The 24,546-nt window shown below is 42.1% G+C and overlaps 1 protein-coding gene across 1 annotated transcript in view; it reads right to left on the reverse strand.

Annotated features, from left to right (window-relative positions):
• TGFBI (transforming growth factor beta induced) overlaps window positions 1-8,179 on the reverse strand; it is a 35,799-nt gene extending 27,620 nt beyond the window's left edge. Inside the window, exons 1-2 of the mRNA XM_050962242.1 lie at window positions 8,034-8,179; window positions 2,863-2,961 (exon numbers count right to left, since the gene is read on the reverse strand). Coding sequence (XP_050818199.1) covers window positions 2,863-2,961; window positions 8,034-8,155 — 221 coding nt within the window. The 5' untranslated portion in view covers window positions 8,156-8,179. The remainder of the gene's footprint in view (window positions 1-2,862; window positions 2,962-8,033) is intronic.
• Between the last annotated feature and the right edge of the window lie 16,367 nt (window positions 8,180-24,546).

The raw sequence follows: 24,546 nt of genomic DNA on the forward strand, positions 1-24,546 counted from the left end.
GCCAGATTTTTTTAAAGCCTGGATTCCCCCTTTGTGCCTGCAATGATGTGCAGGAATAATGTAGATCGTTTAGGGATGTAACTACTCCACCAGATCATGTGTACATGCTAAGTCCACTCACTGGGAATTGCAGCTTCAAAAATACATACAGGCTGTAAATGTAAAAAATGAAGCTTAGCTAGAAAAACGAGCCACTTGTCTCCTAATGCCCAAGATCACAAACAAGTTACATAGAAATCAAAGAAACTAATATTACTCAGCATTTAAGTTAATAAGAGCCATTTAATATGGCCTTAAAATACGCACAGCATTTTTCCTGTCTAGTTGTTGTAGCATTCGCAAAGATGGTGTGTGTGTGTGTGTGTGTGTGTCTGTGTGTGTGTTGCAATGAATGGACTGTCAGGGTAATCCTTTGAAGATGGATTTTGCCGCTCTGCAAGAGAGCCAGGCGTAACTCTTCAAATAGGCTCACTGAAATCAGTGGAACAGCTCATGAATTCAGGTATTACTGAATGCAAGCAAGAGTGGCAGAATCAGGTCCTTTTATTGCATTACACAGGACCTCAGCAAGTAAACCTGCTGATCCTACTGCGAGTGGAAGTTACTATTGCTTCAGGGCTATAACAACTTGTCTACCTCTCTCATTCTGACGACAATCTCCTCTCCGATCCACATGGAGGATCTTGACTCTGCTTTCTCTGGGAAACATGGTCTTCCACTGACATCTCTCGTAAGTACATGCTTGGCAAGATGAGTACAGGGATCTTATTTCAATGTTTGGTAAAAATCCAAGCACCTAATGCAATTTGCCTGCAGCATGAGGCACTGATACCTGATACACTCCCAGCTGGCTCTAGTACTGCAGCTTTAATCAGAGATGTTTGCTGGAGACACTTCCCTGTGGAGGTCACATCTACTATGTGGAAAAAAGGGGAAGGGAAATCAAAATAAGTATTTCCTTTTAAATTTATAATTCTATATCTCCTAATTATGGGCCAGATCAGACTTGCCCTCCAGCCCACGCATCAAGGGGTCTCAGCCACTTCTGCAAAGCTGGTGGAACAGTCTCCATTCATCCAGCATCCACAGCGAGAGTGGGAAGAAGGGAGGAGATAAGATGGGTCAGTGGAGGAGTGAGCAAGCTGGGGGATGGGCTCTTAGCCTCCTATGGACCAATATAGTCTTTCTCCAGTTTTAATGAGTTACAGCACCTCCATGTAAAGACTAAGGAATCCACTCCTTTAGATGAATCAACTGGAAATACGCTGAAAGTCCAGAAACTGTGCTAAGTGGCGATTTCTGCTTTTCCTACCTCTTAACTATACAATTAACACAGGGAACCAAACTGAGGCTCAGTACATCCAGTTGAGGCAATCTACTGTTTTCTTTAGAAGCCAACTTAAACTCCAGTTTGTCCATTCAGGTAGACACTGTGAAAGATCTCTCAGTTTGCTGTTTAGCAAAGAAAGAGCTTATTTCATTTGAACTTGAGACGGTTAAGACATCCCAAAAAAGACTTGGTTCCATACTGGACTGGGCAGTAAAATACTTTCCCAACTGTTCTCACAAACATCTGGGTGATTTGATGTCAGTTCTCTTGATTAAATGATTTTCTACACAAGCTCAGTCAAATAGAAATTGCTAATCTTTTCATTTCAACTCCTGCTTTTTTTTTTTAATTTGCATAGATACCTTTAACATTGGTCCTAGAAAACACAGAACTAGCTCATATAAAACCCTCCAACTGGAATCTGTCTCTCAGAAGTTTTCAAGCTATCTCAGACCCAAATGATGATTTTGGGGGCTTGCGTGACCTTGCAAAGGCTTGTGTCTCTTGGAAGAGACAGACAGACTTCATCTCAAGTCAAGCAGCAAGCATGGCATACACATTATTAATTATGTAACAACTGCACCTTTCAAAAGAAAGTGCTGAAGCTAGTTCCATAGATTACTTTATGCAACGGCCACTTGAAAATAAATATTTGCAGGTTTGGGCACAGAACTGATCTGAAAGCCCAATTCACTTTTCCTGAAAGAGTCATCGGAAAACTATTGTCTTAATCTGACTGCACCCTCTCACTTTGTTTTTCCTTCTTCACCCAAAAATCTACATATGTAGATACATTTTATATTGTTCCCAATATCCATCAGCTCTGTGGTCTAGATCTGGGAGATGAACAGTTAGGTACCAGATAACACCTGTACATACTTCATTACAGCACTGAGAGCTCTGTAAGTGCAGAAAAACACACCCCAATTTATAATAAATAATTGGGCTTTGGATATATACAACCCTTTCCATCCTTAACATACCAAAGTGCTTGAGGATCACCATCAAAATTTTACAGATGGGCAATCATGAGACAAAGATTTATTTGGGAGTGGATGCTGAAGACTCAACGTATAATGCATAAGGAGTAAGAAGGCTCCTCATGTTTTTATTCACCAAGAGTGAAATTAACACATCACTGCCAAGAATATGACACTACTTAAATCCCATTTAAGGCCTCAGCACAAATGGCCCTTACCTGTGCAATGATTTCTCAACTCTTGGGAGTCTAGCAGGAGTCTGTCTGACCAGTCATTCCAATTAGCACATGATAAGATGGCTGATAAGTATGAGTGTCTTCCCCCAAAATGCACTGTTTAAAAATCAATTAAAATGCTGACAATAGCATTTAATTGAACTGATCTGAAGCACATTTCAACAAGAAGCCTTACATTGTAATCTCATGTCCAGCATGTTTAATAACAGCTGTTTCTTTTTCATAAAAACACTTTGTTTTGAGCCAAAAAAAGCCTGATGTGTGTATCCATACTGAAGCTTTTTAGTGAGATTTCTAGATACTCTCAAGTACTTACGTTGATTTTCCACAGACTTTTCTCTGGTACCACTGTTTGCAGTTTGTGTAGTATTTCCTGTTTGTTCCAAGCAGCTTCTGTACAGCACACACATTGGGGCTATAGATAAAGACAGACAGAAAAGATACTGTAAGTTTCTCCCTCATTCAGACCTATAAGATTAAGACACCCCATTGACAGTAGGTCTGAAAGCAGCACTTCGATTTTTATGAAGAAGGAATATTTTATAGCTGCAATTTACCTTTCTAAGAGATCAGAATGCATAATGACTACTACAAATTAAACCGAGAAAGCGTTCTCCCTTCATCAAGCCAGGATTTTTCTTCCCTGAATGCAAAAACTTGACATTTTCCATCGCCTCAACAATAAAAAAAATACAGCTAAAATTACAGTTCCATCAGGGGTTCCACTATGGACACCAACTCACAAAGGAAAATAAGCTCCGGATAAAGACTTGATAGAGTAGATAACGGGGTGAAGATATTTAAATAAATGTAACAAAAAATAACTTTTTAATTACAAATATCAGGATCCTTAGCTAAAGATTAGACTAGAACTATTTTGTACATGAAATGAGAATTGTTGCATTACTAATAGTTAACATGTGCTACTGTTTCAACCCAGTAACTTTTTCATAGATTAAATGATGGATTAATAAGAGCACGTTGATAGTAGCCATCCGTTATCCTGCAAGGGGCCAAGCACTCCGGCCGCAATCCTGCAAATCACTTAAGCATGTGCTTAACTTTAAGCACATGACTAATCCCATGGAAGTCAATGGCTCAGGGCCAAATTGCTCAGCATCTGACAGGATCGAGCACATTCCAAAAAGCGTCCCTGCTAACTGATGAATAGGGTCCATATCTAGGTCTGTACATTAAGCTATGCTGATTTCAGGAGTAGCAAGATATGGACAAAAAGATGGTAAATGCTGGCAGTACAGTTAGGGATGGGCTGTTGCTCGCACAAACTTCTGCCCCGGGTCCTGATACCTAGACATGGTGAACACCCACAACTCAGAGCTAAATTAGCAGGAGCTGTGGAAGCTCAGCACCATGCAGGGTGTCAAGCTCTGAATGTAGCTTGCCTCAATCAGTTCCCAACAATTCCAGCAGCAGGTCACTAACTGCCTATTCCTGCAGAGCACCAACTGCCAGCACTTTCCCCCCCAAGAGGTGCTCTGCACTTTACAGAAATCAGCTGAGCTGTAATTCACTGAGCCATAAACCTGCCGGGCAGGGGGAGAAACAAATCACAGTCGTCTCCTGTTACTTAGACTTACTCAGGCAAAATATACTACTACAGTCTGTTTGCACACATGTTCTGAGGTATTATGAACAATGCTTCCTTGTCCAAATAAACACAGGAGATTTTGTGGTGTAGTATGGATTCATCCTCACCCACCTGTGTGCTTCATGTTGTCCCTATTGCACAAAAGCTCAGTTCTCCAACGGCTGGTCTCCCAGACATTAGTATGAATTAGCGAGGTTCTACTACGTTTGCTAAATCCACTGCCAGTCTCAGTGGGAATTTGGCTTCTCTTCAGAAAGTCTTTGTTAATCTCGCTGCAGCTTTCATCTACAGAGACAGAGCCCAGCCCTGCTAGGTGCCAGGCACTTTTGCCACCCACTGAAGTCAATGGAAGGTGAGGGCTCTCAGTGCCTCACAGTATTGAGCTCACACCCGGTTTCCACAATTTCGGCCATTTCCAATTAAAAACAATGCATTTCTGCTTGAAAGTGTTCATTGCATTTTACGTGCAAAATGTGGCATGCAGGGGAAAAAATTAAAAACAACTAAAAATAAATCAGACTGCCGGTTCTTCAGTTGGGGTAGCCAGGCCTAACCTCATTGACTTCAGTGGAGCTACGCCAACAGACACCAGGGAAGGATCCTGCCCCAAAAGTACAACCCACAGACATTCCTGCACCTTCTGACTCAGCCTCTTGACTACTCTCACACTTCAGTGAGCAAGTCTGGTTACTAATACATGCCAGCCAAAGAGCTCCTAGATTTCAGTGTCCATTTGACTGGACAATCCCTCCAGGATTCATCCTTTGTGTGTCTGGCTACTGGAGAACTTGCTTAATTGTGTCTTCCGCATCCTTTGGAATGGTCTCCTACTTGTTAAGAGGCTGACGAAGAAATACTTTGTACTGTACTGTTTTCATATTAACCAATTACCTTTTTTTAAGCTAAAACACTGAAGCTACATGCTGCTGCCGTTCAGGCTTTGATTTATCAGTACAATGCCATGCAGGTTCAGCTCAAGCCTCAGTAAAGAAAAAAAAATACTGCTCTGTGTTTTCAGTGATTCCCAGAACGCTGGAGTAGATGCAGTGTATGTTATACTGTTCTGCCCAGTTTAGATTTAAATGAATCTGTCAGTACTCTAGACTGTCTACCCTTACTTCAGCTGTGCAACAATTTACAGTGAAAGAAGTTGACATATATAAATTGTTTCCTTTCGTCAATCATGTGCTGCTTGCCAGTCAGTCCTTAACTGATATCCTTGGAGTAGGGACTGTCCTTGAAAGTTTGGAAACAGCCTAGTACATAGTGGATGCTTCCGAAAATAATATACAGCTCGATCACAATGATTTACCTATCTGCCTTCAATGGAGTAACTCACTGCCTATTTTACATAATACTTTTCCCAAGCAAATATTTCTATGTTGGTGTTACTTTACCTTCTGCAATTCTTAACTGCAGCCCCACTCACAGATCTGCTCCCGTTCACTTTTTTTAAATGTGCATAAATTGTCACTTATTTGTATAGCTCCAGATTCTGTCTCCCTTACTCCTGTTGAGGAGTATCTCCCTATGCAATGAGTACTATTGGCTTCAATAGAACTACTCCTGGAGCAAGGTGATACACAACTTGAGTAAGGGTAACAGAATCTGGCCCTTTTAAGTTCTCTGCTAATGATACATGAATGCACTTTACACCCAAGAATCCTTTGGTTGTTTCTCTATTGCTACATGTTTGACACAGCCATATGTTGGCATCCAAATACTTAGTTTGCTCCTACTTGATGCTGATAAAACTGAACTGTTTTTATAAAGCTCTGTCCCTCAGAAAAGGACTGTGGGCCCAATTCTGCTTTCAGTTATGCAGGGGAAAAAATTAAAAACAACTAAATAAATTTCATAGAATATCAGAGTTGGAAGGAACCTCAGGAGGTCATCTAGTCCAACCCCCGGCTCAAAGCAAGACCAATCTCCAACTATTTTTTTTGGCCCCAGATCCCCAAATAGCTCCCTGAAGGACTGAACTCACAACTCTGGGTTTAATAGACTACTGCTCAAACCACTGAGCTATCCCTAGCCTTAGCCCCACTTACATTAGGGTAACTGACAGCAGCATGTTATTCACTTCATCCATAAACACTGGCTTCTTGTTCTCCCCTAGAGATGCCAGTGCTGCTAGAAAAGCCGTGGCAGAAGTGTGCAACTCCCACCTTTTCATGTTCTCTGTATGTGTATATATATCCTCACTATATGTTCCATCCGATGAAGTGGGCTGTAGCCCACGAAAGCTTATACTCAAATACATTTGTTAGTCTCTAAGGTGCCACAAGTACTCCTGTTCTTTCTACTTCTATTGATTGTACTGGCAACATTCTCCTCTGTCTCCATGAATGAAGAGTCATAGGAGAAACACAGCTAAAGAACGGATTACTTTTGTCAAGAATGCTTTCAAGATCTATTGAAAATGTTTGCATGAAACACGACAGTTGATTGGGGGGAAAAAAGCCCTTTAAAATCTGTCTGACATTACTGCAGAATATGTAAAAATAAAATTAAACCAAAATTAGACATGGAGAACTTTAACTCTGCAGATCAATAAAATGTAAGACAAATTAGAAGACCATGCAAACCCTCCATGTAAAATTCACTACAAACACCTTCTCTTTCTCATGCTTTGTCTAGATCCTGTAGTCCTGATTTTATATGATGTTAAGTGTGGATAACATTCTTGGTGGTCTGCAGGCACAAATCTAAAAGATTGTCCCTGCTCCAAGCAGCGAGTAATCTAGCGTCAGAACTGTGCCAAAGTCTTTATAGACAAGAACTGACAATAAAGTCCCAGCCAGGAAGGGCCATTCTAAACAGAAATTATTTTATGAGTGATACATAAATATAACAATGTAAACTGGTCTAAAATGACCCATGCAATACCAAGGCACCAAAGGGAAAAGTAAGTCATGCATACAATCTGTTGCTGTTGTTATTTTGTGACACAATCTCACTACTGTTTATATTTAAATATACAGTATCATATTATTTAGTTTTGCAAACATTTGTTCAGCATAACAGCATCCATGTAACTTTACTTGTATGTTCCTCTTAGCAGCTCAGGATGCCTTACAACCCTTAATAAAGCTACTGAACCCCCTCTGAGATATATTAGGTGGAAAATAGAGGTGGCTTACACACTTTGGAATTTCTGATTTCCCATTAAAATGTTATGGTCAATATTTTTCAACAAATTATTTCCTACTTTGGGGGCACAGAAAGATTAAACTTGTCTATAGGTGACAACAGCATATCCTGCAGTATTTAAGTGATTAACGCTACTGGAGATGAGCTGACTTTTGGCGTTTCTGCCATTGTTCCAGGTTGTAGCTGATGTGTTTATCCTACCACACTCTTAAGTTTCAAAAACTGTGCGCACACACACCCAGGGGAAATGTTATGTATGGGTGTGCATACACTCACTCGAGAGTCCTGATTGATTACAAGGCAGCATCGCATTCGGGTAGATTTCATTGTATATTTCTAAGGCTGATTGTACCAATACAAAAGATTAAACAGACTAAGCAGCATCTACCCCAGTCCTTGCAAACACAGGGGGATAAATGAGCCTTGCCCCCTTAACTGTCGAAGGCGGATCGTTTCCCTTAGCGTCGCGCTGTCTTGCGGCTAGTCCTGTCTCAGGGACAGAGGCAACTAACTGCACCTGGGACAGGAGGAATCAATGAGCACTGGCCTCCAGCCCACCCGTCTACCTCTGGCGGAGCCTGGCGCCCCGGGACTCTCCAGCCCCGGCCACTTCCCCTGCCACCCAGTCCCCCCGCTCGGGGCCGGCAGAGGAGCGCAGTGCGGAGCTCCCGCAGCCCGGGCTGCAGACGCGCGTCCCCCGGCCCGGGTCCCGGGTCCCGCCTTACCCGTGCTGCCGGCCGCGCAGCCGGCTGTGGTGCAGGACCTGCTGGTAGGGGCTCCTGGCTGCCCCGGACAGGGTGAGCCCCAGAGCCCAGGCCAGCGCCAGCAGCAGCACTCCGCGCTCCATGGCGCGCCGCGGGGACGGGACCGAGCAGGCGGGGAAGTGAGAGCCCGGCGGGGCGGCCAGCCGCGGTTAAATACGGGACCGAGCGGGGCCGGGCTGGGGGCGGGGCTCGCGGTGCCCCCGCTGCCGGGGAGCCAAGCTCCCAACCCCATCCCCGCCGCGGCCAGAGGGACCGCGTGTGGGGGGAGCCACCCTGGGAGAGCCCCGGGCAGGGAAGCAGCCTGCGGCGTTGGCAGCCCATTGAAACCGGAGCGGGAGCGTTCACACAGCAGCCAGCGAGGAGGGAGTCCTGCTCCCCCAAGCCAGCGGAGTGGGGAACGCCGATCTAGTCCGTCTCCCTCCCTTCAGCCTCTGCCCTTTCCCTCTTGATCGGCTCCTCCAGCCACGTTCCCCCAAGCTACTCTTCCGTCCCTCCCAAAGCTTGTCCCCCTTTCTGTCGCTGCCCTCCAGCCTCTCCCACCCGTCCACTCCTGGGCCCTCGGCACAAAGGAATGGCCAGCACCCCTCCCTGCCCACTGAGCCCCAGCTGCCAGAAACACCCCGGAGGGACTATTTTTGAATTACCATCATTCTGTCTTGCACTCCTTTTACCCTTTGCTTTTAGCCATAGCAGATAGATGTTAAGGTTGAATGGAAATACATTCCCAATCGACTTTCCATGCACTCATATATGAATACTCTAGAAACAGTCCTATATGAACCTGCACTCATACAAACAAAGGTTTTCATACACATTTTTCGGCTAAGCAATGGCCAGAAACGGCAGCTGCTTAAACAGAAGAGAGGAATTTAATGCATCTCAAGAGATATCACCAAGCCAAACAGAAGAAGCTTTCAGCAATAAAGGCATTATTTGGAGAGCTTTTTCTGTGGTAAACAAATCTGAAGGCTGGAAGGATTGAACTGTTCAGATGATAAATATTGTTGACATTTTTGTGTGAGCTGCTGTAGGAAGAGCAGGAGGTTGGTGGCCACTTCCCGAGAGTTTCTGAAAAACGATTCCAACCGATTTCTGGAGAAATAGAATGGAAAACACTTCATTAGGATCAACAGCCTAGAATTAACAAGTAATACATGGTTGGCCATAATTATTGTCCAGTAATCCGGTAATTATAAAGTACATACAGTCAATATAGCCACATTCATTTCCAGAAAGTATTTAATCTCCCTTTAACTTTAATCTTTGTTGGGAGTAGTGCTGACATCAAGTGCTATGTTTTCCCAGATTACCCTCAACTTTCATTTATACAGAGCTCATTCCATATAGTGGCACCGAAGAATTTTTGAGGACTTTTCAGCCTCTGCTTGTTTTAACTTCAGTGGAGTACATTCTAACAAATGAACAAATTGATGTGGAAGGCCATTAAATAGTCATTCATTTATTTTATTCTTTGGACATTTGTAAGATCATGGAAAATTCCCATCACCATCAACAGGTGACAATGGAAATTAGAAAACACCTTAGTACCTTTGCAGACTAAACAAACAAGCTAAAACCAAAAATCGAACCAGCCAAATGAAACCATAGAGCAGTGGTTCCCAAACTTGGGATACCGCATGTGTAGGGAAAGCTCCTGGCAGGCCGGGCTGGTTTGTTTACCTGCCACATCCTCAGGTCTGGCCGATCACAGCTCCCACTGGCCGCGGTTCGCAACTCCAGGCCAATCGGAGTTGCGGGAAGCAGCACAGGCCGAGGATGCAAATGGAATTTGGGGCTAAGTTTGTCCCCTGCCAATTCCTCATCCTCTCCACACTTGTTTCTTAGTTTCATCAATCTTTTTCAGCTTAGAGATGGTCCCCTTAGAGATGGTGATACAGGAGACCATTTCTGATATTCACCATTACATAGGGAATGGACTGTGTACGTCCTCATGCCGTCAAAATGCATGAGCTGGAGAGAGGTGATGCCAGCCACAAGTCAAGGCTTATTTATTTTGTTATTTCAGGAAACACAAAGCAGTTGTTCAAATTCTAGTTCCCGGGCATGTTCCCTTAACAAAACAAAGTCTCGTGGGTGGCAGAAGATCACAATGTGTTGTGGGCCTCATCCTGCAAATAGTTAGTTCCAAATCAATGGGACAACTCATGGCTGTAGGCTTGCTAGGGTTTGCTAGACTGGGCTTTAAACCACTTTACTGTTTGACAATTCATATACTGTGATATTGCACCAAGCAGGGTGAAGTGGACCAAAAGGGCTGGCACTCTACTTTCTAACACACTCACCATACACATACCTACTCCCCTACCCATTTGACGGGTGTAAAGAGGCCTGATCCAAAGCTCCTTAAAGTCAATGGGAAGACTCCCCATTGACTTCAGTGGGCTTTGAGACCCATATCCTCAAAGGTATTTAGGTGCCTAACTCCCATTGAAATACCTAAATATATTTGAGGATGTGAGCCACAGACATCAATAAGACCACTTGCATGAGTGAGATGAACATTATTTGGCCCTCTCTTTAAAATTCTAGATCACAGATATTATTACACTGATGAAAGTTAAGCACAATAGTCACATCAGTAATATTTATTTTCAGTATTTGATATTTAATGTCTTATCCTCTTACTCTCCCTGCTCCTTTCTCTCTCTCTCTCTCGTTTTCCTTATGAATATCCCTCTTCTCGGGCCCCGCCACTTTTCCTTTGTGTTTCCTTTCCTTTTTATGTCTTTTTACACACACACACACACACACACACACACACACACACACACACACACACACACACACACACACACACACACACACACACACACACACACACTCTTTGCGCCTGTTTTCCTGGCTCCATATGTTAAAGATATTGTAGATGCCCTTCTGCAGCAAACTCTTGCTTTCACACATGGATCAGGCTATAAAAGGAAACTGATTAGGATCATATAATCCTAGTAAATTTCCCTTTCCAGACAGCTCCCTACGATGTATCCAGAGTTTGCTGAAGGAGGAAACTAGCTAATCCTAAATTTCCTTCTGCAAGCGCCTGATACACACAGCCTGCTGCAAATGGGGAATTGACTAGATTTATGCCCCATGTCTTTCAGATCCATGGCTGTAAAGCACCATGTAAGTGTAAAGTACTATTATTACATAGAGTAATACTGAGATCAGATATCTGTTCAGCATGGATGTTGTAGCAATATTAGCTTTCTTTACAAACTCTGAAAAGTCTGCAGAATAATGTCATTTATAGAAAATGCAACCTGTTCTTAGGAAGTCTTTGAAGTATACATTTATAGTTAATGGCGTTAACAAAATGTTACAGACTAATAAAGAAAGCTATTCACAGTTTTGGTCAGACACGTATGTAATAGTAGAATGAAAAATAGGCTTTTCATACAAACAGTTTCAGAACCTACCTGTTCACTGACAAAACAGGAGTAATTGGAGGATTGTACTGTAATTTACTGATCCTTCAGGTGGCCACCTTTCCTGACCCTTTAATTTGTACTGAGGCCAGTCTACTGTACAAAACCTTTGTAACCTACTTTTGGTCATCGGATCCGATCCAAACACCTTCCAATTTTCTAGAATGCATCTGGGGGGGTACACCATGCCTTCCCCACCTTGCTCTGTCCCTGCCCCGTGTTGCAGGTAGATACTGGGCGTCCCCAGGTCCTAACAGAGAGAGTCCAGACAACCGGACTGTTCCTACCTTATCCAAGGGACCGGTTCCTCACCATCGCCCGGAACCGGTTCCACACCATCGCCTGCAACTGCTTCTGCACTATTTGAGCGCGTTGCACCCTTGTGCACTCCGGGGTCGCTCACACCGCGTCTCCGCCGAGGTCCCCAGTGAAGTCACCGGTGTGCACTGGGCTAATTTTCACCTCAGCCCACCCAGGGATGCCAAGAACTGTTGCCGACACAGAAGTGCCAGAGGCAAGCAACAGCGGTTTGTTGCCCAGAGTGCTTAGCGCCAATGCACACACCAGGGTGGAGAAGCAAACCACCAAGTTTATTTGAGCTCAAATAAGGTGCAAGGGAGAAACAATCTCAAATCCTGCACACCTAAAACAAGCAGTTTCTTCCTTTTATATCCCAGTTGTTTGCTACAAAACTTTTTCGTGCTGACTAGCTGATCTCTCACTCTCCCCTCCTTTCCCATCCAGCTGCAGTATCTTTTCTCATTCAATCTTTTGTCTTACCCCTTTCTCCCCCCCTCTCCGCTGCTGAGACATGTATACAGTATCTTAAAATGGCCTTGAGCGTGCTTTAGCCTAGCTTCAATGTATTATAACAGAGAACTGGCTGTTACAACTGAAAACTAACTGCTAACACTACATTTTTGCAGCTATTAGTACATTAGGTTACACTAGGTTACACAAAGTGTTTAACATGGAGGAACATTGGTTCATTGAGGCCTGAGCAGGAGGGCTTCATCGGCACTCGTGATCTTCCACCCTCCCAAGCTACCTAGATTTATGCCTAGTGACACCAACAAGCTAACACATATTTAAAGATGCTAAGCCATATCCAGACAAGTGCTTAGAAAGTGTTAGCTAAAATGTTGCCATTAATAAGTTTTTAACCATGACTTATTTTCCTGGTCTAGATCAGTGATTCTCAAACTTGGGCCGCTGCTTGTTCAAGGAAAGCCCCTGGCTGGCCGGGCCAGCTTGTTTACCTGCCGCATCCGCAGGTTCGGCCAGTCATGGCTCCCACTGGCCGCAGTTCGCTGCTCCAGGCCAATGAGGACTGCAGGAAGCGGCGCGGGCTGAAGGATGTGCTGGCGGGAAGGGTAGACAAACCGGCCCGGCCTGCCAGGAACTTTCCCTGAACAAGTGGCGAACTGGCTTCGAGAACCACTAGTCTAGAGAGGCCACTAGCCATGCATTGCTATATTCAGCCTCAGTGGTAATTATTATCCAATATTCTGCTTCCCTTTGGGGTATTATTGTGTCTGCTTTGATATCCCCGATACAAACAAGTCGCACACATGAAAAATAGACAAAAACTTGCAAGCACAAGTATAGAGGCTGGGCTGGCTTTAAAAATCTGGCCCTTTATCTGTTTTTTCTATTTTTTCCCAGCATCTGAGATAGGTGATACATTAAAATTATTTAGCAATGTCATAATGTAACGGTACTCAAGCTCTATTCAGAGGCTATAGGGCCTCTTACCCACTCTACCTCATATAGAATTACGGGGGAAAGACAGAGAGAGATTGAAAACAGTTCCTACCAAGCATTTCTAGGGATCATTTGTTCTCTTTTCTTTCTTATTTTTCAATTGCCCCCTACATTTCAATAAACAGACTATCAAGAACCTAAGGAAAATATACAACTCTATACCCTGAATCATTGTATTTATTTGCATTTAGGCCTAGCAGCATAAGCAATGGAAAACTCCATGGCACCACTTTGAGAGGGGAGTCTTCAGACTTTACAATGGATAAAAGAAAGTTTTTTTCTTGGCCCACTGCAACTGATTTAAATGTTTGATAGATGCCCAATGTTAATGCGGTAATCTGCTGTGGTTGGCTGTAGGCCATTTTCAGACATAGCAATAGAGTAAATTTTCAAATGTTCTGAGCCAAACTATAATAGACTGTTATTCTGGGAGGATAAACTTTGAAATCTGATTTCTTTTATTTTATTATGATGTAGTTCTATTGCCTGAAAAAATGAGATTTATTAGCTTTAATTAAACTACAAGATGCTGAAAATTCTTCTGAAATGCAAGGAAGATAATCATTTCCTACCAAAAAGATGCACAAACTGTGCTGTGTCAATAACTAGAAATGGGCTTTAGCGAGAACACTGCTTCTGCACTCCTGCTAACTGTGAGTGAAATCCTGGCCCCACTGAATCCATGGCAAAACTCCCATTGAATTCAGTGGGTCCAGGATTTCACCCTACGTGGCCTGGCTAGGACTCCAGAGTCAAATTTCAGAGATGGGATTCCACAGCTCAGCATAAGAATTTCCATGTGGATTTTTAGGGAGACAGTGCTACACATAAAAGTGTTTCCCCATCTCTACCCCATAACCGCATAATCCCTCTACCGCCCCACAAAACCCAGAGGGCTTTATTTGGTCCATAATTACTTAATGGTCACAAGACATCTTCACAATCACCTGTTTCCTTTCCTTCTGGATATATTTCACGTGGAATTATTGAAATTAGAGATGAAAAAGAGCTATTAGATCATCCAGTCTACTATATTTTTGCCAGAACAAGAGTGTTCCCTGCTGTACATTCTCCAATCTATTATCCAGAGTTTATGATTATATTTATGAGGTAATCCAAAAGTTTTATATAAACCATATGGTCATATTGAGAAACATATTAAAATATTCTCAATTACAGAATGATGTTAAGTCAAGAAACTGTTTGGAGTATGGTATAGCATTACCACATAAGATAGCATTAAGGACCAGCATGTTTTGTTCAATTTACTCCACAGTAAGAGAGGAAAAATCACTTCTGAGAAGAAGAAAGAACCTTGAATTGGTAGATACTTTGCAGTGTTTCTGGAACTTAATTTCTAAGAACCTCATATTACAAACATTTATGCACATTTTAAATTTTATTACCATGAATAGTCCCATTGACTCGCACCTATGAGTATTTGCCTTTATTGCATGCACGCAAGGAGCAGTAGTAAAATGAATGTTGAAGGGAGTAACAGATGTGAAGAGAAGATAGACAGCCAATGACACTGAAACGTCAGGGCACTGGTTAATAATGATCAAAGTGTAAACTAAAACTTCTTTGATTTCTTTCACTGGATCAGAAACCACGTTATGTACATCTACAGGTTTTGTTCATATGGTTTCCTGGGTATAATTGTGCTCATCAATCTAGTCAAGGAGTACTAAGCCTCACTGATTGGTTTCACCCACACTATCATTATCTGTTAAGTGTTCTGCTCAATAACGTTCTTTTCCACCTTGCTGTGTACAGACAAGTGTCCTTGGCTCAGGGAAGGGCTTGAATGTATCTTCCTCAAGGAGACATCATCAGCTTCCACCATGAAAAGGCTGGCTTCGATTTTCTCCAGATCATCCCTCCTGACTTTTATCTTCATGCACAGCAGGTTAATGTATGTCTCGTAGCAGCCCTTCTGCAGAGGGAAATGGAACAGGACAAACAGCTGGGTAATAAGGAAGGAGTGGGGCAAAGATGTGCTGAGAATGCTGAAGGTATCCAAGAATGATCATCCATCACCTGCATACAACAGTGCACTGGGCGAACCCTGTTGCTTTCAGGCAGGGGGATGACATGGATTGACTCAATCTTGTGGTATATAAACATAGTGGGAATCAAGCAAAGAGTGGGATCATTGCTAATAACAATATGCTTATTCCATGCCCAATGAACAATAAGCCTTAACCTATCCATATGTAAATATACCAATACTGGTGTAAAATTATCCAGTAATCGTAACTTTTTGAGTCTCTGACTTTTTGTAATGGTAACTACAATCTGTAGGGGGAAGTATTAGTTTGAATCTGATTTTAGATTTAGCTGTGTGCCATTAACTAGTTCATGATTACCCTTAAATAGTGGCTTACTCTCATATTAGTATAAAAAGGAAGGACTGCTCCATTTTCCTTTTGTGCTTCATATTTAATTTCAAGGCTAGATTAGGTCAGTTCTTGTGGTCCCTCGTAACGTGTAAGTCCTGCTGCACCTTGGACAACCTTCACTGCCTTTGCTGGACCTTCATAACCTCCGTGAGTTGCCCAGACTGGAGTGCCATGCTCCCAGGGTGACATTCCCTTGTTTGATGAGTTAACTGATACATAGTGCTGGCTCTCTGCATAGGGGTGAAGTCCAGATAAGGATGGGCCATTCTTCACCCTAATGTCATTCTCAAGTGCGCAGTACTGTTTTCTATCCCAAGCCCCCTTTGGGCATCTTTAGCTACTGCTGCATGTGGCTCCATCCATCAGGGATTTCTTTACTTGACCTATTCCCAGGTACTTTTTCTTAGAGGACTCTGCAATTTCAGAACCCATCATGTAAGTGAGAGGTTTAAGCCAGGGTTTTCAACCATGGGATATGAAGAGGTCTTCTACAGGGTACATCAACTCATCTAGATATTTGCCTCATTTTACAACAGGCTACATAAAAGGCACGAGTGATGTCAGTACAAACTAAAATTTCATACATTGATTTGTTTATACTGCTCTATATACTATGCACTGAAATGTAGGTACAATATTTATATTTCAATGGATTTATTTTATAATTATATGGTAAAATGAGAAAGTAAGCAATGTTTCAGTAATACTGTGGCTGTGTCACTTTTGTATTTTTATGTCAAAAGAAAAGAAGTCACATTCAGTTACATCATGTAATGGCAGACAGCTAAAAAGGGACAAGTTTTTAAAGTACTTATACACCAGTGCTAGAAGTCTAAATAATAGGATGGGTGAACTAGAGTGCCTCGTATTAAATGATGATATTGATATAATATCATGAATAGGCATCACAGATACTTGGTGGAATGAGGATAATCAATGGGATACAGTAATACCAGGGTACAAAATATACTGGAAGGACAAAACAGGTTGTGCTGATGGGGGGGTGGCACTATAGGTGAAAGAAAGAGTAGAATCAAATGAAGTAAAAATCTTAAATGAACCAAACTGTAGCATAGAATCTCTATGGATAGTAATGCCATGCTCTAATAATAAGAATATAGCAGTAGGGATATATTACAGACCACTTGACCAGGATGGTGATAGTGCCTGTGAAATGCTCAGGAAGATCAGAGAGGCTATAAAATAAAAAAAACTAAATAATAATAGGGGGATTTCAACTATCCCCATATTGACTGGTTACATATCACCTCAGGAAGGGATGCAGAGATAAAGTTTCTTGACACCTTAAATGACTGCTTCTTGGAGCAGCTAGTCCTGGAACTCCAAGAGGAGAGGCAATTCTTGATTTAATCCTAAGTGGAGCACAGGATCAGGTCCAAGAGGTGAATATAGCTGGACCGCTTGGTAATAGTGACCATAATATAATTAAATTTAATATTCCTGTGGTGTGGAAAATACCACACAGGCCCAACACTGTAGCATTTAATTCAGAAAGGGGAACTACACAAAAATGAGGAGGTTAGTTAAACAGAAATTAAAAGGTACAGTGCCAAAGTAAAATCCATGCAAGCTGTATGGAAATGTTTTAAGGACACCATAATAGAGGCTCAACTAAAATGTATACTCCAAATTAAAAACTATAGTAAGAGAACCAAAAAAGTGGCACCGTGGCTAAACAACAAAGTGAAAGAAGCAGTGAGAGGCAAAGAGGCATCCTTTAAAAAGTGGAAGTTAAATCCTAATGAGGAAAATAGAAAAAAGAGCATAAACTTGGGCAAATGATGTGTAAAAAATATAATTAGGAAGGCCAAAAAAGAATTTGAAGAACAGCTAGTCAAACACTCAAAAAGCAATAGCAAAAATGTATTTAAGTACATCAGAAGCAGGAAGCCTGCTGAACAACCAGTGGGGCCACTGGACGATCGAGATGCCAAAGGAGAACTCAAGGACGATAAGGCCATTACGGAGAAACTAAATGAATTTTTTGCATCTGTCTTCATGGTTGAGGATGTGAGGGAGATTCCCAAACATGAGCCATTCTTTTTAGATGACAAATCTGGGGAACTGTCCCAGATTGAGGTGTCATTAGAGAAGGTTATGGAACAAGCTGATAAGCTAAACAGTAACAAGTTACAGGATCAGATGGTATTCACCAGGGCTGGCCTTGTCATGAGGCGAACTGAGGCAGCTGCCTCAGGTGCCAGACTGTGGGGAGGGAGGCACCACTAAGACCCAGAGTCTAGAAAATTGTGTCTGCTGCTGGTGCATATGCATTTTCTCTGCTCTACATACACAGAGATGGAGTGCTGTGCTGGAGGAAGGAGGGCACAAGAGACATAACAGGCAGGCAGGAGAAAAGGTGAGAGGGAATAACAGAAAGCAGCAGGAGCTGCAGGGAGAGAGAGAGAGGAGGAGGAGCCTCTTATGTACCTCTCTAGCACTCCCAGGAGCCTGGACTGATTAATACCAGCTTCTCCAGGAGCTTCCTGTTTCCTGCTGCTTCCCTGAACCCACTTGAGGAGAACAGGCAGTCAACTGAAGTAGTAGGAGCCAGTTAGGTCCTTAAAACACTGATATCTTCCCTCACTCAGGCCCTGCTATCAGCCTGCTTATTTCTTCCTTTCAATTGAATGTTGAGAGCCACTATAGCTGGCACAGAACAGCAGTCATGAGTAAAAGAAGAAAATGCCCCTCCGGGGCAACTTTCAGAAAAAGAAAGCAAGCAAAGGAAGCTTTTCTATCTAAGCAGGGAGGCGCTCTCCTGAGATCCATAGACAAATGTTCACGGTGAGCCTTCTGGCTCCAGTGAGGATGTGAGTGGTGAGGAGATGCCTGATCTTCCAGTTAGTCAGAGTGAAGGTGACCTGGCAGCTACTGCAGCGTCCATAGCTCCATCTCAAATGGATGTAACCATGCACATTCCTGAAGAAAAGTGTAGATCAGAGAAGAGTGTGATGGAGGTGCAAGAAACAGCTGCTGCTGAGTTTAGTTCCTTAAGTCTAGATGATCCAGGACTGTGGACCCACTTTAGCAGTAGCTTGAGGGACTTCCTTGTACTGCATGGGCCACAGGAAGTGTGAAAAACTTCATGTTCCCCAAAGACAATGAAAAGAGAAGTTTCCATCCAACACATTACTGGCATGAAATCCCCAATGGTGACAAAGTGGAGAGGCCATGGCTTAGGTACTCAAAAACCCAGAATGCTGCATACTGTTTTTGTTGCAAACTCTTCCAGTCTAATGTTCCAGCCACATTGGGTTCTACAGGAATAAAGGACTAGTAAAATCTGGCTAGAAAACTGGCATGCCATTAGAAGGCAGCAAATCACCAGAGAGCATTCCACAGGTGGAAAGAGCTTGAGATGAGACTGTGGTTAAAGGCCACCATAGATGATCAGCATCAAGAGAAGATTGCATCAAAGTCTCTTTACTGGCAAAATGTTCTGAAAAGGCTCACTGCCATTGTGAGAATGTTTGCTACCCAAAACCTAGCACTATGTGGCACTTCAGATCAGCTGTATGTGCCAAACAATGGAAGCTTCCTTAAAATTGTGGAGCTGATGGCTGAGTTTGATGCTGTACTCCAGAAGCATCTAAGAAGAGTCACCACCCAAGAAATGTACGAACACCACTACTTTGGAAAAACAATTCAAAATTAGATCATACAGTTAGTGGCAACAAAAGTCAAACAGAAGATTGTGGCAGATCTGAAGTCAGCAAGATATTACTCTGTTATTCTGGACTGCACATCAGACATCAGCCATATGGGACAAATGACTTTAATGGTGTGTTTTGTAACAACAGCAGACCCTAGTGAAAATGTCCCTGCAATAGTGACTGTCAGAGAGCATTTTCTAGAATTTATTGACATTGATGATACTATAGAAGCTGCTGGTATGACAAATGTGCTTCTTAAAAAGCTGGAAGATACGGGAATTGTGATAGTTGACATGAGAGGTCAGTGCTACGATAATGGTGCCAACATGAGAGGAAAGAACAAGGAGTGCAGACATGGATCCGAGAGTTAAAACCTCAAGCTTTTCTTGTCCCATGCAATTCTCATTCATTGAATTAGGTGGTCATTGATGCAACATCAGCTTCTAAGTGAGACTGCTGAATTTTTTAATGTAATTCAAAGCATCTGTGTATTTTTCTCTGCATCAACTCATCAATGGCAAATTTTGAAGCAACATCTGGGAACATCCTCTCTGACACTGAAACCACTGAGGCCACACAATGGGAAAGTCGAGTGGAGGTGATAAAGCCTATCAAACATCAAATTGGGAAGATAAATGATGCCATAGTTGCCATTACGGAGGATAATGCTATGACAGGAACTGTTCATGGGAGAACAGTGGCAGAGGGAAATGGAATTACCAGAAACATACATAACTTCAAATTTCTGTGTGGCTTAATGTTGTGGCAGGACATACTGTTTGAAATAAATGTTGTAAGCAAGAGACTCCAAGATGTTGACCTTGATATATCTGGAGCAATGGAACAACTGGTCAAAGCACAGTCATATCTACAGTCTTACTGGTCAGATGAGGGATTTCAAAATGTTCTGAAGAGTGCACAGAAGTTGGCAGAGCAACTTCACACTGAAGCTATTTTCCCACCCAGTCAAGAATACAAGAGTCACAGAAGAAGATGAGATTTTGATTATGAGGCATGGAATAAACCCATAAGAGACCCCAAACAACAATTCAAAGTTGAATTCTTTAACCAGGTGCCAGATTGTGCAATACAGTGAGTTGAAGAACGTTTCAAGCAGCTCAAGGAACACAGCAGTATAGTTGGGATGTTGTATCATATTCCAAAACTCCTCACTATACTTGAAGACCTGCACCAGCAATGCAGGGCACTAGAGACAGTTTGACACATGATGACATGCGTGATACTGATGTGAGTGATTTAGGTGATTAACTAAAAGCCCTTTCAAGATACATTTCAGCAGGATCAACTCCAAAGGCTGTTCTGAAATATATGTGCACAAATAAGATGACCACCCTCTTTCCAAATGCTTTTATTGCTCTGTGCATACTTCTAACACTTCCTGTAACAGTTGCCAGTGGAGAACGCAGCTTCTCCAACCTGAAGTTAATAAAAACACATCTACGCTCCACAGTGGCACAGAGGAGGCTGGTCAGCCTTGCAACCATCTCAGTAGAGCATGAGCTGGCCCAGACTGTGGACCTTCAGGAAGCAGTTCAAATCTTTGCAACCAAGAAGGCACGGAAAGCACCACTTTGATTATTCAAACACACAAAAATGCCAGTGAGTGAGTTACTATGCAGACAAGAAAAGTTACATTTGCTGTTCAGGCATTTCAAAGTTAAGTATTACTTAAAAATTTTGAACAAAGCATTTTAAGTTGTTAGTTCTCCTTTACAGGGGTAGGCAGCAGAGCAGTGCCATGAGAGGAGTAGAACAGGAAGAAGGTAGAATTGAGACCTTTCAAAGTTTTGGCCCAAGCGAGGAGCCATGGGGGCATCATTTGAGCTCCCCGCCTCAGGTGCCAAAATGTTGTGGGCCGGTCCTGGTATTCACCCCAGAGTTCTGAAGGAACTCAAATGGGAAATTGCAGGACTATTAACTGCTATCTGTAAACTAACATTTAAATCAGCTTCTGTAGCAAATGACTGGAGGATAGCTAATGTGACGCCAATTTTTAAAAAGGGCTCCAGAGATGATCCTGGCAATTACAGGCTGGTACCGGGCAAACTGGTTGAAACTATAGTAAAGAACAAAATTGTCAGACATACAGATGAATGTAATTTGTTTGAGAATAGTCAACATGGTTTTTGTAAAGGGAAAGCATGCCTCAACAATCTACTAGAATTCTTTGAGGGAGTCAACAAGCATGTGGACAAGGCGGATCCAGTGGATATAGTGTTCTTAGATTTTCAGAAAGTCTTTGACAAGGTCCCTTTCCAAAGGCTCTTAAGCAAGTAAGCTGTCATTGGATAAGAGGGAAGGTTCTCTCATGGATTGGTAACTGGTTAAAAGATAGGAAACAAAGGGTAGGAATAAATGGTCAGTTTTTAGAATGGAGAGAGATAAACAGCAGATTCCCCCAAGAATCTGTACCAGGACCTGCACTGTCCAATTTATTCATAAATGATCTGGAAAAGGGAGTGAACACTGAGGTGGAACAATTTGCAGATGATACAAAACTACTCAAGATAGTTAAGTCCTAGGCAGACTGCGAAGAGCTACAAAAGGTTCTCACAAAACTGGGTGGTGACTGGGCAACCAAATGGCAGATGAAATTCAATGTTGATAAATGTAAAGTAATGCAGATTGGAAAACATAATCCCAACTATACATAAAAAATGATGGGGTCTTTATTAGCTGTTACCACTCAAGAAGGAGCTCTTGGAGTCATTGTGGATAGTTATCTGAAAACATCCACTCAATGTGCAACGGACATCAAAAAAAGTGAACAGAATGTTGGGAATCATTAAGAAAGGGAGAGATAATAAGACAGAAAATATATTGCCACTATATAAATTCATGGTATGCCCACATCTTGAATACTGTGTGCAGATGTGGTCGCTCCATCTCAAAAAAGATATATTGCACTTGGAAAAGGTTCAGAAAAGGGCAACAAAAATGATTAGGGGTATGGCTTTTGTAGGAGGAGAGATTAATAAGACTGGGACTTCATTTTTGAAAAGAGATGAGTAAGGGGGATATGATCGAGGTCTATAAAATCATGAGTGGTGTGGAGAAAGTAAATAAGAAAGTGTTATTCATGCCTTCTGATAATACAATAAATAGGAGCCCACCAAATGAAATTAATAGGCAGCAGGTTTAAAACGAACAAAAGGAAGTATTTTTTCACACAATGCACAGTCAACCTGTGGAACTCCTTGCCAGAGGATGTTGTGAAGACCAAGACTATAACAGGGTTTTAAAAAGAACTAGATAAATTCACGGAAGATAGTTCCATCAATGGTTATTAGATGGGATGGGCAGGGATGGTGTACCTAGCCTCTATTTGCCAGAAGCTGGGAATGGAGGATAGGGGATGGATCACTTGATGATTACCTGTTCTGTTCATTCTCCCTGGGGCACCTGGTATTGACGACTGTCAGAAGACAGGATACTGGGCTAGATGGACCCAATATGGCTGTTCTTATGTTCTTATTCCAAAAGAAAAATAAATAAAAGAGAAGCAGTATCATGAGGAGCAGAACTTAATGACTCCTTTCTACTAAACCACTTCCAGATGTCTGTAGCAGCAAATGTATCACACACTGACATGACCTACTGACAAGTTGCTCCCTGTTCCTTAATGACAGCTACTGTTTCCTGGCAGAACAGTGTGTGTATGTGGTTTTTTCCCACTCCAGTAAGGTTGTTAAAGTAATATTGCAGGTAGCGTTTCTTCCTTCTGCTTTCTTATCAATCAAACATCACCAAAAGGACTGCAGGATAATGCTATAGTGAGTAAAAAATGTAGTCTCTATTACTAAGTTCAAAGATCTCAGCTCTGGGAGGAAGAGCACTGACCCAAAAGACCTAGATGTGCTTCAGTGCTGGATAAATACATTCTTTTTTTGTGGAGAATTTTAAGATTTTAATTTCAATTTGAAAACAGATTTTTTAACACCATGCATATTAGTTACCTGGCACACACATTAACAGAGTGCAGAATATTCTTTTGTATGAGACAAATTCTAAGATCCTTACCCAGGTAAGGCTGGCAGAAATTTCAGTGGGAATTTTGTCTGAATAAAGACAGCAGGATTTTCCCCAAAAAATATTCTGCCAGGTACAACTTTTATAGACTCCTATTGGAGTTGTACACACTAATTCAAGGGAGTTATGGCCCACGGCGTAGACTATGGGATTTAGCGCCATGGGTACAACATTCATTGGCATTAGACAATCTGTTATACAGGGAGGGTCAGCATTGTTGCCAAAACTGTTTTACTCCCAGGAAAACCTGGATTACAACAGATGGGGTATGTATGGTGGGACTGATTTGAATAAGCATCCAGGCAATAGGTTGTTTATGTGAACCATGTCTCCTGAGGTTCTTTTATTTCCTGTATTTAGTGAACCCGACATACCATTGGTATGATGCTCTTGATTGAATTGCAAGGCATATTCACTGTCATGGAACTGAATATATTAGAGGTGAATGAGTTATTCATGATACATAATTGATATGATGAATTTCCCCTCTTTTTCTGTTTGTGGAAGGCCTGCAAATGCATCACCTTTTTCTCAAATTGTTTCATTATTCAAAAAATTATTAGACAAAACATTTAGTGAATTTTGATCAATCTGGTGTTATCTGAAATCTGAGCTGCATTGCTTACCCACAGCATGTCACCATTTAGATGTTGAATTATCTATTCAGCACTTCCCAATATCATGAGATATAGTATGAGGCACTTTCTAGCACTTCTGGATCAAAATAAATGCCAACCAATATGAAAATGCATTACATTTCTTTTTTTCTTTCAATATTAGTTAACGGGTATAATTAAGAACCATTTGTCTTGCCAGTAAGGATAAACGGTTTCTTCCACAGAGAGTTCCAATCTTGTTTCTTGGCCAGGTGGCAGGAGGGACTGATTTAAAATCCATTTGGTTCACTCCCCAACCATGACTGCCAGCACCACATTAGATGAAAAAAATGATATTCAGTAGCTCATTCTTCCTTGGCACAGATGTTGGCCTGACACACCAAGCCAAGGCTTGTGCTAAAATCTTTCAAAAATGTTCTTTTAATGGTCGTGTTGCTTATTAACATGAAACTAGTGTTCTGGTAGGAGAGAATTTTTTTGTGCTTGTCCTTTGACCTAGGAAAGCCATTTCAAACTTTGTC

This window comes from Gopherus flavomarginatus, chromosome 7, assembly GCF_025201925.1.
Source record: "Gopherus flavomarginatus isolate rGopFla2 chromosome 7, rGopFla2.mat.asm, whole genome shotgun sequence".
Lineage (NCBI taxonomy): Eukaryota > Metazoa > Chordata > Testudines > Testudinidae > Gopherus > Gopherus flavomarginatus.